This window comes from Populus euphratica, unplaced genomic scaffold (genome assembly GCF_000495115.2).
Source record: "Populus euphratica unplaced genomic scaffold, PopEup_1.0 scaffold411.1, whole genome shotgun sequence".
Classification (NCBI taxonomy): Eukaryota; Viridiplantae; Streptophyta; class Magnoliopsida; order Malpighiales; family Salicaceae; genus Populus; species Populus euphratica.
In genome coordinates, this window is record NW_011500297.1 from 109,288 (window position 1) to 123,729 (window position 14,442).

At 30.0% G+C, this 14,442-nt stretch overlaps 1 protein-coding gene across 2 annotated transcripts; it reads right to left on the minus strand.

The window, feature by feature from the left end:
• On the minus strand, positions 1-3,889 carry LOC105113319 (triacylglycerol lipase-like protein). Of its 2 annotated transcripts, XM_011009453.1 has the most exons (6): positions 3,661-3,888; positions 3,336-3,408; positions 2,556-2,620; positions 1,871-1,980; positions 375-576; positions 1-329 (listed from the first exon to the last, which is right to left on the minus strand). In XM_011009453.1, the coding sequence occupies exons 1-6, from the start codon at positions 3,763-3,765 to the stop codon at positions 318-320; spliced, it is 567 nt and encodes a 188-aa protein (XP_011007755.1). In that variant the 5' UTR covers positions 3,766-3,888; the 3' UTR covers positions 1-317. The 2 variants fall into 2 exon arrangements, with proteins under 2 accessions (XP_011007755.1, XP_011007754.1); XM_011009452.1 differs by having other exon boundaries at positions 1-576; positions 3,661-3,889.
• Between the last annotated feature and the right edge of the window lie 10,553 nt (positions 3,890-14,442).

The window sequence follows — 14,442 nt, forward strand, 5'->3', positions numbered from 1 at the left end:
TATCATAGAAGAAGGCTTACCATAGATACTAAACAGAAAAAATAGAATATTTTGTTAGCATAATATCTCTTATGCCTGTACTGTCTGAATCAAGGGGGTAAGGGTATCTGAGAAGATACTAGCAAGCAGCAGCAAAATGACAAACGATTTGTTCATTTTACTTGCCCGAAAAATCAGAACAAAGAACAATTTTAAATGTTAAATAAGTATCTAACTCTATCAAAAAAAAATTCTTTTATATCGGGATATCTAAGCTAGAGAAGTAGAGTAAATGCCATCACAGTAAAAAGACTGATGAAGTTCCCCGGGATTATGTATTACAGGGCCATCTTTCCAGATGTTTTAACAGCATTTTCAGTTGCTATGGAAGCCATCTTTTCAGATGTTTTAACAGCATTTTCAGGTGTTATGGACCTCGGTGATCTTTTTTTGAGAAATTGGAATTGCCATCCTCTAGGTTTTATTCGTCCTAGCAGCTGCCATCTTCTAGGTTTTATCTGCCCTGACAATTTCATCTGCTCCTTCCTGAACTTCTTATTTGCATACCATCTTCCACCTCGCCAACCAAAACCGTACCTGTAATTGAGCGAAGGGGGTAAAGATATGATTAAGAAATTCAAATGAAGTCTTCAGTTGAAGACTAAATGTGAAATAGTCAGAATATCACATAACAGACATGGCTCAAGAAAGCAGCTATTCCGATATCCAATTGCTATTATTCTCAACAGCAAGTAAAACCATCATCAACTCTACATACAATGATAAAACACAGGCCATGAAGAATATCCGACTGTTATTATTCTCAACAGCACGTAAAACCATCGTTGACTCTACATACAATGATAAAACACAGGCCAAATATGTAACGCTCAATGACATTAGAGATCTTCAACAAGCCACCAAGCCCTGGCATTAGTACTCTCTGACAGGGCCAATAAAAAAGCCAATATACATTTATTTTATAATTAATTCTGCAAGTTAAAATTTTAAAACAATAAAAAAAAAAGAGGATGAGAAGCTGTATAGCTTGAAAAAGAACAAATAAAGATGTTTTATTAAACAAAAACTGAAGAACAATAAACTTCAATATAGTTTAAAATGGCAAATACGCAAACATCAATAATGTTAACATGTGACATGCAAAATGGAAAGTGTTTTTTCCAATCTTAAGCAAGGGAAACACTTCCCTCCATCAAAGCCTTGTGTTTTTAATTGATTGGAAAACACTCTTTTGACATAGTTTCTACCAAGTCACCACACACTAAAAAGTATGGAAAGTGTTTCCAGGAAAAACAAGGTGCAAGTTTGTTTTTGTCAGAACCCAACTATAACAGCCACAACTTATATTATGATGTTCCTGGTGTTGATTTCCCCAGAAGGAGGGAATGCTATAGCATTCAGTGGATTTAGCCAGATGTAGATACTGACAGTGCAGCACATATGATTATTGCTTAAGTACTGGATTTCATTTTAGCATGTTTTTGCCCCCAAAGTACAATGCTATTCCAATCAATTATGAAGAAGATTCAAACCAATTAGCAAGCTCCCAGTCTCATTTGGAATGCATGAAACAACCCTGACCTTACAGAATTCATATTGCTTCGGTTAATTACTTAGGTATACATGAGATATTTTCTCATATGTAATTTCCTTAGTGACCCTCGACCAACTTTCCATCATCCTTCCCCAGCTGAGAAGCATGTATTATCGTTGTGTGCATCTTTTCAAAATATAAAGCTTGGCTAAGCAAGTGACCAAATGACAAGGTGACTAAATCAATTTGGAACAGGGAATGTTGTGTATAACTCTAAACTTTGTGAGAACAGAAACAAGAACACAATAAACAAAGGAAAAGCATTTAGGAACAAACCCAATGACAAATGCTGTCCCTGCCGTAGCAATGCAGGCAGCAACACTGGAATGTCCTGGATCAACAAGCTTTTTAAATTCTGAATGTTCAAGATGATAGTTTTTCTTCATCTGCCATGTAAGAAAAAAAGGAAAAAGCAATTATACTATTAGAAAACAATTCAACACCAAAGGCATCAGAAAGGACCATTTTAAGGTAGTTTGAAAACATGCAGGGTAGAAAAAAGATTATGTAAATGAAACCATATAACTGTCTGTCGTAGCTTCAAAAAACTAAAACTTTGGGAGCAAACAAAGAGGCTGGCACAGAAGGGCTCCTGCATATCACAAGTGATCATGTACATTTACTTGGAATCAGACATGATACAAGATGAGAGAAGATGAATCAAGATGGTACTCTCATCTTATAAGCCAGTTCTAATCTTACAGAAGATAAGAAATTCACAAAATTCAAGAAGGTGTCACTGAATAGTAGGAATTAAGACATCATTGAGCAGATCTAAGTTGGATTTCAAATGCCTCTCAATAGCAGGAATTAAGACTCATTGAGTTGATCTAATTTGGGTTTACCAGTCATGATTATAAGATATTCTTCTGTGGAATCAGTATACATTTTGTTAGGAAAGAAGAAAAAACATAAGCATCAGCAACTATTTATTATCTAACATTATGTAACAGAGACTCACAGCATTTTCAATTCCTTCGAGCCTTTGATCAACTTTTGAATCATGGAGATGGCGTAAAGAATACCCTGCACATTATAAGTACTAATAAGATACTCTGGAGTAATGAAGAAAAATCATTCAGCACCCATAAATTGGATACAAACACTTATCTTGACACAAAAATAAACATGCACTGAGCAAAATGTGTTGATCATGATTGACATATACAAGCAAACATTTCTTTCTTTTGTTATGGAAATAGCCATAGCTATATAGATTAATCGCAAAACCCTGCAGCATAATTTACTCAATTTTCTATACGATGCCCATCACTAGCTATTTGAAAAAAAAAAAAAAAAACACTTCTTGGAATATTTGGCCACATTGATCGATGGATGGAGGATGGACCATGAAAAACAGTTCATAAACTTAAACGAAGTTGTGCAACTCTTGGAAGAGGAGGATGTTCCCAAATGAATTTGGTACATAAATAAGGTTTTCTTTTATTGAGGCTGTCATTGCTAATGAAATTTTTCGCATTTTAATAGCAAAATCCATTTGAATTCATTCTATAGATTTTCTCAAACTAAACACACTAAATTGAAGTAACGGTTTTTGGCCGTATGGGACTCATTCTGGTTTTCACACTGATGCATCAAACTCCCATTTAAAACACTAGTAAATTAATAGAAAATTGAAAACCCTAAAAATCGCTTCAGACGAAACATAAAGCCCACAAAGCACTAAAGAAAGGGAAAAACAAATATACTAAACATAAATTATTTTAGAACAAAAACTCACCAGCCCAAGCTGTAGCAACTGATGCTACAGAAGTTCCAATAGTAAATACCACCTTATGCCTCTCAAATATATCCTAACACATATAAGAAACACAAAATATAAGATACAAGCAGGCAAGAAATTGTACAAGACCCTTCTAAATCCAAACAAAAAGAAGGCACTTTGAAACTAACTTAAGGAACCCATCAAAACCAAGCACCGAACAAGAGAACAAATAAAAAAAAAAACCATTACAGATACGAGATGCCCATTCAATTTAATTTAGTTTAGTTTCAAGTTTACAAAGAACATAGTAATGAATGAAAAAAAAGATAAATAAAAGTACCTTGGTAGAGATATAGGTATCCTGAATAGCAGTCCATGAATTAAAAGCTTTCCTCTTCAATTGGGAACCGAAAAGTGAGCTCCCTCTACTTCTCAATTGCTGCATCCTGCATGACTCGCTTCACGTCGGAAGCCAAACTGCAAGTTCCTGCCTGCCTTTTTTTTTTTTTTTTCTTGCTTTCTTCCTTTTCTTTTCGAGATGTCCACGACTTGTCAAATAAGAAGTGAAGTTGGGATAAATGACGAGTCAACTATTGTTTTTATTTTTGTACATAATAAAACTGATTAATTTAAGAATTACATATTTAATAAATATGTTATAAAATTAACAATTAACAATTAACAAAAATTATTATTAATTAAAGAAAAAACTGAGAGGCTTGGTATAAACATTGTAGATATAAAAAGTAATTATTGTGGATTAGTGTCTTATTCGTTTTTTCTTTTGGGTGCTAACTAGTTGTATTTTCTATGCATTAATGCAAGTTTACAAAATAAATATATTTAATGATATTATAATTATGAACCAAAATTAAATAAATAAAAGCATTTGAAGATATAATGAAGTCAATGTTGCATGAAGCTAAAACAGTTATATAGGTGAAGAATAATCAAGTGAATATAAGTAAAATCTAGTGCGTGAAAGAGCTTTATATTATACAAAAATTGCAAAAGCAAAAAAACCTATATAATTGAAGGAATTAAAAACAAAATCAGACCACAAATGTACTTTTCCATCTAAAAAACTACATCAAAAAAGCCATGTATTATATTAATATATAAAAAAAAATACCATATCAATGTTAAAAAATAATGCATTGCAAGAGAGCCAAATAATATATTGTGTGACCAATCAAAGAGCATGCAAAAATCATTAGAAACCATGTTACAAAGTTATTGCATGCATAAAAAGTGTGTGCAATCTTGTTGATGAAAAAACCCTACAAATTAAAAAAAAATCAACAATATTAGAAATTGGGTCACAGGTCAACATGTTGGGTCAAGCTAAGTTTTAATATCATTTTATTTCCTGAGTACATATTTTAAAGTTTATTTTGAAAAATAATTTTTCTTTTTTTTTTTGTTTCTTTTCAATCAAGTTATTCATATCTCATGATCAAGGTAGGAGGTTTATCTTAGTGGTCCAAGTTTTTTAGGTAATTTTTTTATCTTTTATTTATTTTGTACTTTAAAATTCAATTCATTTTAGAATTAAACTTCGTCTTTTTTCATGTTTTGTTTTCTATTGGATTATCTTATTCGCATGATTCTATTTGCGATTTTTAGCAAATTCACCTCATTTTGCTAGTGCTTTGTTTTTTAAGACTTTTTTTTCATTAATTTGTTTTTTTAATTTTATCCATCTACATTTTGGTTTTTAAAGAATGATATTCGTTAGTTTTCTATTTCTATGATTTGGAGTTATGGATTTTTTTTTTTGTTCCTTAAAATACATATACAATGCTTAAGCATTGTTTTTTTTACGCTGTAAAAAATCAATATGGGCCACAGTGAAACGTGGGCCAATTATCTAATGACTCCTATGAGAAATCATATAGTATGAAGCTATCAATCTCTACAATGTAAGGTTGTAAATTAGTATACTAAATTGATTTCAACACTTGAAAGCTTGTTTGTCCACATCAGAACAAAACAGCACAATTTGCAACAATTTCATACACCACTAAGCATTTTAAGCCACATACTATTTCATTTTTGGTTTTGAATAAGAAAGACATTGCTTGAGAAATGAGGATCAACTTAGAAAGATCACCTTTCATTTTCTTTCAAGGCTCTTTGAACCCGAACGAGTATTAAACAACTAATTATTCATTGCTACTTTTTTCTTTGTTTTTGCAAGGAAAATAGATATATAGACTAAAAATCATATCTAATATGAACAAAAAAGGTATCATTCACTCGTGTCCAGTAATATTTTATCCATGTCAACTTATCATCAATGTTATCAACTCAATCGCTTTACCAAAATTTTTCATACATCATCTTCTTTTCGTTTTTAAGTAAAAAGTACAAAATTATGATTGAATTCTTCCTTCCCCCTTCCCAAAAATATAGCAAAAACCACATAACTTTCATATTATATAATACGCTATGTTATATGAAATATTATATTTACATTGTGTAAAGTTATTCTAGGTAGTTTAATTTACCTTGTCTTTTGTATGTTTCCCTATTCATATATAGAGAGGATGGCTACCATTTTAGGTTAAGCCTCCTATTTGTACACAAAACTTTATTCTATTATCTTCTTCAATTTGGTATCAAAGCCTTTATTTTAATAGACTTTTTTTTCCATGACCAATGGGTTTTATCTACTAGTAAATTCCTACTAATGGTGTCAGCCTTCATATCAATTTTTATTCTCTTGATTCTTCTGTTTTAGTGGTGTCATTGCCTATACTCAGTTTATCAATATCATCCAATGCTTTTCCTCATTGTTCTCTGATGCTGATATGATTTTTTTTTTCCACTCATTTCACATTCGTGTCTTCTGTGTCAACAGTCTCTAATCCATTAGCAGCCATCATTCCTCTCTTCAATACACAACAAGTGATTTATCTCATACTCATGAACATGAATGATCTCTATTAATGGATGTAGATAAAATCATAACTGATTTGTTAGGGCGTTTTTTCATTTATTGATGGCTTATTTCCATGTCCTTCTTTTCATGTTATGACGAGTGCTAATTTTGTTGCACCTATCACCTTCAGTTCAATTATTAATTGAGCATCTCTCATTGAAACGAAAACATCCATTCATACTCAGTGTTTTTGTCTCTTCCCTTTCCATAAATGTTCTCCATATTATGGTTAATTATCTGACTTCTACTAATGTTTGGAGCACACTCGAACACACCCTTACTTCTCCATCTAATTCTCAGATTATGCAATTACATGGCTCTTTTCAAGATCTTTGTCAAGGTAATGATATTTTCATCATTTATTTGTAGAAAGACAAGGATTTATTTAATGAATTGGCAGCAACAGGCCAACCCATCTCTCTTATCAAATTTAATTTATATGTTTTTTAGGCCTTCATAGTGAATTTCATGATTTAATCACAAGTCTATTAACTAAGGTTGAGCTTTTTTCCTATTCTAATTTTCATAATCTACTTTTTACCCATGATTTTTTACACAGGAGCTGACACGACTAAAAGATTGATGTCTTCTCCCAAGTGCAGGAGTGTCGAAGTAATAAATAACCCGGAAAGACCGGGGTCGAACCACAGGGAGGTTAATTGTAAAAATTATAAAAAACAATAGCTCAGGTGTCGGTTATACCATACATTATGGGCTATGAAAGTGCCAAGCATTTGTTGTACCAAGTGTTATACAACATAAATCAAGATTAGTTATTTAACAAGCAAAGTATTAAAGAGTGAACAAGATAGCAAATATAAAACATGTTAGTATCAAACATTAAAGTCCATATTAAGTTTACATTATACTTATTCTTACACCATTAGTGTAACCTTTTCACCTTGACATAATTAACTTAGCTAGACATAATGAAAGAAAGCAAAATAGATAAACAAAATAAGAACATAAAAGTTAACTAAGTAAAGGAAAGGAAATGAAAGGCATAAACTTAATATTAATGAAAACAAAGCATAAAAAATACAAAGAGAGAAAGGAAGAGCATGATCTTGATCTGGAAATCAAGATGCCTAAATGCATGGCAAATGCCTCCTTTTATAGGCCAAAAATGGGAACTATTGATTTGATGACTAATTGATAAGTGGGTGGCCAACTTTTGACTTGGTGACAATCCTTATCTTCTCTTGTCTGCCCAAAACGTCATTGATAACGTCAAAATTGGAGCCAGTTGTAAACATGAAAGTTGTAGGCAATTGTCTCAGCTTTCTTGTGTAAACAATTCAGCTCATTTGGACTTCTAGAACTCTAGATATGGCCAAAATACCGAACAGTGCTCGGGCTGGAAGACAGATTCGGGCTTCTTTGTTGTTGCTACAATTTGGACTTGATAATGGCCTTTTTAGATCTTGGGCTCCATATGAAAGTTGTAGGCCTATGTCTTACCTTTCCATCCATATAAATTGGACCTAAATCTGAGATCTGTAGCTCCAGATATGACCCAATTACCGAACAGTGTTCCGGTTTGGATTGCACCGACATCTTTTTTCTAAGTTTGGTCATCTCTTTATCCTTGCAATTTAAGTTCTTCAAGTCATCAATCAATCCTTTCATTTATGTGATAGGCCTGCATTAAAACTAGACATTTACCACAAATTATAGGTATTTTATATTATTAGATACATTATTATAAAACATATTTTAGTTAAGGAGTTATTGATACTTCAAGTGCAAAATGATGATATAAAACCATGATAAAAATGCAATTTTAAGTACTAATCAGGAGCTCTCTTTAATCCATTCATATTATTGCATTTTTGTTGCCTACTCCTCCACAGCCTTTATTTACTTTGGTTGATTAGCGTTGTTTTTTTTTTGTTTTTAATGGAAGTGTCTCCTCTCAAATTAAAGTAGAGGATGTCGTAGTAGATTGAGGAATACTTGTAACTTCTCTCTATTTCAGATGGTCAAAATTATTGTGGTAATAGTAGTTGTTATTGGCAGTAAAACCGTGTCTATGAGGGAAATTAGCAGCAACGAAACAACTAGAATTCTTCACCAAGTTAGTGGCCTCTTACACATTAGTTTAGGTGTCAATTATACAACATTTTTTATCACTCAGCATAATAGTGTTCATAATTAGTGACCCACGAAAATCAAGTCTCGTCCATCTTCTCTTTCACTTGTGCTTCGACGGTCAACTCCATCACTTAGTTCCTTGATACAAGTACAAATCAGCATATTACTCCAAACATTGCAAGTATGACAACTATAGATCCTTATCTTAGTAATGATTAACTGGATATTGGTGATGAAAGGGACTAGTCATATCCAATACAGCTCACATTATTTTACATACTTCAAAACACATATTTACTTTGTCTAGTGTCTTATTTGTGTCTCATATTAGAAAACCTATTCATCATAAAACTATGTATTTTTTGAAATTCACTCCTCTATTTTTTATATCACTGATCTCATTACCAAAAAAGTTCTTTTTTAAGGTCAGAGTAAAGATGGTTTGTATGTCCTCTTAGAGTTTTCCACAACCTTTATACCTCAAGCTTTTTAGTTTGCTAGTGTGTCTACCTCTGCTGATATCTGGTATTGTCAACTTGGTCATCCTAGTTTTTTTTTTTTATTTCTTAGCATCAAATAAAAAGGATATTTATAATTCATGTTGTTTTAATTTTCAGTATCAAACTTGTCTGTTAGGAAAATCATTGTCCATCATTAGGATCTACAGGTCATAAATTCCTTGTAACTATTCTTATAATTTAGGCAAAACTTGTATCTTTCACTAATTGCACTCCTTATTGTTAAGAAATGAATTTATTAATATAAATAGTTTTTTATCTCTTTATTTGACAAGATATTGAAACCAAGACCCTTTAATCATCACCTCATTTGGCTTCTTCTATTGTTCTCCAAGCGAACCATGGTTAATACTCTGATAATAACTTCTTTAATAACCATAAGGGATTTACTATCATGGATGAATTCATTAATAATGAGGTCATGGTATAATCTGTTTTGTCAAAAGCTCTGTAATGATTATTTTATTCTTTAATTATTGGTGTGGTATGCTAACTTTTTGCTTTATTAAATAGACAAAAGAAAACACATTAATAACATGAACAACTTGAAAGATTTGATTGAGTAAAACTAGAACTTATTATTATTATAGCTTTCTATATGAATTTTTTTTAAAGAGTCAAAAAAAATTCCTTACCTTTATTCTTGAATGGCCATTTTTTATATAGCTTATAAAACTAAATGAAAAATAAATTGTTTATTACTCCATCTATAATGATTTGTATCATTGAAAAGTCATTTAAACGCTACATTTTTTACATATAAGACATTAAAAGGTATCCATGTTGTAATAACCCAATTCTTACCCACTTAAAAAATAAAAATTCATCAAAATATTTTACATCCAAAATTTGGCAGACTTTTGCATAAAAGGTTAATTGCTGAAAATAGTAAAAACAAAAAGATAGAAAAATATAAAAAGAGATAAAATTAGGCAAACAATAAAATTCAAAAAGCATTGATTAAGCTAAGGGACATAAAAAAAAGGTTAGGAATAATTTTTTAGGGACAATTAGGGGGCGTGATTAAAGAAAAAATAAGAAAGAGTTGGAAATTGGCTAAAATTCAAAGAATTAAAATACTAAGGACCAAAATGAAAGAGATGGAAAATTTTAAGTTTCTTATTAATTCATTCAAGGCTTAATTGAAGAGAAAAATAAGAATTTATAGTCGATTTGACCGCAAATACACAAATTATAGAACTAAGGACTACACTCCAAAACACGAAAAAATATAGGAGCTTAATTAGGTCGAATCATGGGAAAAATTGAAAGAAATATAAAAAAATAAAATCTAAATTGAGTAAAAATTAAAGATTTGCAAGGCCAATAACCAAATTAGAAGGGACAAAAAAATTAAGGGGCGAGAAAAAAAATCAAAGGATGAGATTGTGAATAGATCGTGAGATAATAGGTGAAATTAGCTAAAAAAAAAATAAAACTGGAAAGCCAGTTACTAAATTGAGAAAGGCCTTAAAATTGAAATGTTATTTTTAATGCAATCAAGGATGAAAGTGAGAAAAAGATTTAAAAAATCAGTTGAAATTAGCTAAAAATTGAAAATTAGAGAGCCAGCAATCAAATTAAAAAAGGCACCAAAATTGAAAAGCCATTTTTACGACAATTGGAGATGAAATTGAAAACAAAACTAGGATTGAAATGGGCTAAAAATAAAAAACTAGAAAAGCAAGGACTGGATTGTAAATGATGTTCATATTGAGGGACCTTGTTTTAATTAATTATGAACTAAATTGAAATAAATCTTGAGAAAATGGTCAAAATTAGCTAATTTTTTTTTCTTGATAAAGCAAGGGATCAAATTGGAAAAGACGTTAAACTTGAAAGACTATTTTGTTTTAAAAAACTAAAAAACAAAGATTTCTCTTTGAATAAAGCAATTTAATTTTATAAAAAGAAATAACCCAAAATGACGTTGTTTTAAGCTAAATTCCAAAATAGCCCTCCTTCTTCCTCGCGATAGTCCTATAAAAATGCTTTGCTTTTCATGTTTTTTTTTTTTCAACTTTGGCCTCTCGTTTCTCTCTACCATGTCATCTAAAAATTATAAATAATCAGTACTTAAAAGTGTATTTTTATCAAGGTTTTATATCATCATTTTGTACTTAAAGTATCATTAAATTCCCTAACTTAAGCATGTTTTATAATAACAAATATAATAATATAAAATAGCTTTAATATATGATAAATGCTTATTTTAAATACAGACATATTTTACAATTCAAATGATTGATTGATGTGATTAACTATTGAAAGTGAAAGGATAAAAAAAATACTAAGCTTAAAAAAGAGATGCTGATTTAATTAAAACTAGAATACTGTTTAGTCATTGGGTCATATATGGAGCTGTAGATCTTGGATTTCAGTTTGGTTTATATGGCTAGAAAGCGAAGACATAGGCCTAAAATATTCATGGGAGTCCAATACTCAATTCTGTTGTTTGGAAGTTCAAATCTCAACGTCAAAAAAGAAGTTTGAATCTATCCTGCAGCATAGACATTATTCAATATTCAGCCCATATCTCAAATTCTAGAAGTCTAAATGCACCAGTTCTTTTTTTTTCTTTTGTTGGAAAGTTGAGACAATTTCTCAAAACTTTCATGAAGACTATATATTGAAATTCTAATGTTAACAACGATGTTTTTTTATAGACAAAAAGATAAGGATTGTCACCAAGTCAAAATATGGTCACCCACTTAACAATTAGTCATCAAATCAATAGTTTCAAATTTTGGCATATAAAATGAGGCATTTTCCATACATTTAGACATCTTGGTTTTTAGATCAAGATCATGTTCTTGCTCTCTTTCTTTATATTTTAGTAATGTTTAAGTTTTGATTTTATTAATCTTTTATTTATGCCTTTTATTTTCTTTGTTATACTTATATAATCATGTTCTCCTTTGTTTATTTATGTTTCTCTTCTTCATTATTTTTAGCTAAGTGTAATATGTCAAGTTGAAAAGATTTCACTAATAGTGTAAGAATAAGTATAATATAAACTCAATATGGATTTCAATTATTATATATTAAATAACTTGCTATTAATATATCTTATTATTTTTATCTTATTAATTCTTAATAGCTTGCTTGTTAAATAGTCACTCTAGATTTGTGTTGTATAACACCTGGTACAACAAATGCTTGACACTTTAATAACCAACCGTATGGTATAACCTACACTTGTGCTATAAAATGAACTTGATTTATTATTAATATAAGTTAACATCATAATTCCTGACAATATTTAAAAGTCTAGTGCTGCTTATTTATTGTTAATATAAGTTAACATTATAATTCATAACAATATTTAAAAGTTTAGTGCTGTTTAAATAAGATAATTAATATATTCATATTAACAAATTATAATGAGCTATTAATGACAAATCATCTGATTGAAACATCTTTTACATGTGGTTTCCAAATTAGTAATAAAAGAAGTTTATATTATATTTATTTTTAATATCATTAATGAATTCTCTAACCTTAACATTTTTTTTATCCTTATTTAATTCTCATATTAATCTTACATCTCAAAGTTCTCTTTGACTTATTATTATTATTATTATTATTATTATTATTATATAATTAACCTCCCTGTGATTCGATCCCGGTCTTGCCGGGTTATTTATTAGTTTGACACTTATGCACTTAAAATAAGACATCAATCTTTTAGTCGTGTCACAAACAACACATCATTCTCCTCTCATGCAAATATACTCCATATTCAACTAAAAACATGTGCCTAAACCCTCTAAAATAATTGCAAAAATGGCATAAAAAGACCAACCTGAGCATGCTTGGCTAAATGGCATAAACATTATGGATGATTGAGATTAACCTAATAAAGCCAATGGCCATGATCATTTCATGTAAAAAGGTTTCAAGACATTCATCCTAGTTTATAGATAAAAGGGAAAAAGCAACAAAAAAAAGGATCCAAGATAAAGAAAAAAAATATCAAGTTAGAGAGAGAAAGAAAAAAATGAGATTTTTAGGGCTAAATAAATTGTAGTTTTCAACCAGTAGGTAGTGTTATGGCGTACATAACATCGAATGAAGAAATTTACCTTATAGATCGAGGGGGTTTTGAACATATTAGGAAAAGTCATAAGATTATGATTTGAATGGTTAAGAAATTGTCACCTAGTATTATGAGTACTAGAAAATCTACTGGTATAGAAGAATTTGGGTAAAAGAAATAGTTGTGCATAGAGAATATGCATCACTCCCAGTGCAACCTACTTATAGTAAGCTGCATTATTGATTGATTGTTTTTTAGGTCATGTTTTTGTTTGTTAATCTATCTAAAATTCAAGAAAAGTATTTCTCAATAAGGAGGTCTTTGTCTTATCAAGTTAAAACCTAATCATTCTAAGGCCCAAATTTTAATGGTATATTTATTTCTATTTTTTCTTTTTTAATGCTTGGAGATATATTTTACGGTGTAATTTTATACCCCTCCAAATATTAAAGTCTACAATTAATTCCTAAGACTTTATTTTTTTTCCAATTCATTTAATTTAATATCTGGAATATACATTACATCGTAAAATTCATATCCCAAATATTAATCAAGCAAATTAGTTTTTGTTATGTTTTTAAAATTTTATCCAGATCTTAATGAATAATCATAAGCTTTATATGGTACTCATTAATTGATTTTTGTGTTTTTTAAAGTATGATAAAAAAATAATTTTTATTTTTTATAATATATACAAGAATTGTTTTTTAGAATTTATATGTATGCACACAAATAAAAATATTTTTTTTTATAATAACAATTTTTTTTGTTTTTAAATTTCAAAGAAAACCATATATTTTTAAAATGTAAGTCTACAATTTTAATATTAAGTGAAATGATTGAAAAAATATGTGAGGGATCCAAAAAACTTTTAAATTATCTCTAAAGTTTTTTTGAATTCTTCAAAATTATTTGGGATTTATTTGGCAAAACAATAAAACAAATAACAAATTAGTACTAAAAGAAAATAATAGGGTGTATTTACCGAGCACGCTCCTATTCAAAAATCAAAAGTACAAAAATATCTTAAAGCCATGTTTAACGAATACTCCTTAAAAAATAAAAAAAAATAATAAAATTTTGAACAGTCAAAAATACCTTTATTATTAGAAAAGGCTTGGCCTAGCCATGTAGATGGGGCTCGGGTTCAGCCCATCTTAACATAATTGATCAAAAAACTTGGCCTAATATTTTTCTTATGGAGATGTCCGGCTCAGCCCAACCTGATCTGATTGGGCCAACAAACCAGCTTTTTTTTTTTGTTATATGGAAAGAATCCAGCCCAGACCATTATCAAATTGAACCATCAACATCATAAATGCAAGCTACTCCCATGCCACAAGATCTTTACCCCAAATTTTTTTTTTAAAAAAAAAAAAATTCACAGCCCCACATTACTCATCAGTATTTAAATTCGAACCCAGAAACATGCAATGTCATAAGCATGCGGAAACGACATCATTCACGTTTTATCTGTTTAACACTAGCAGATATTAACTAGAAAGCACTGTCCATCAAAGCAACAAA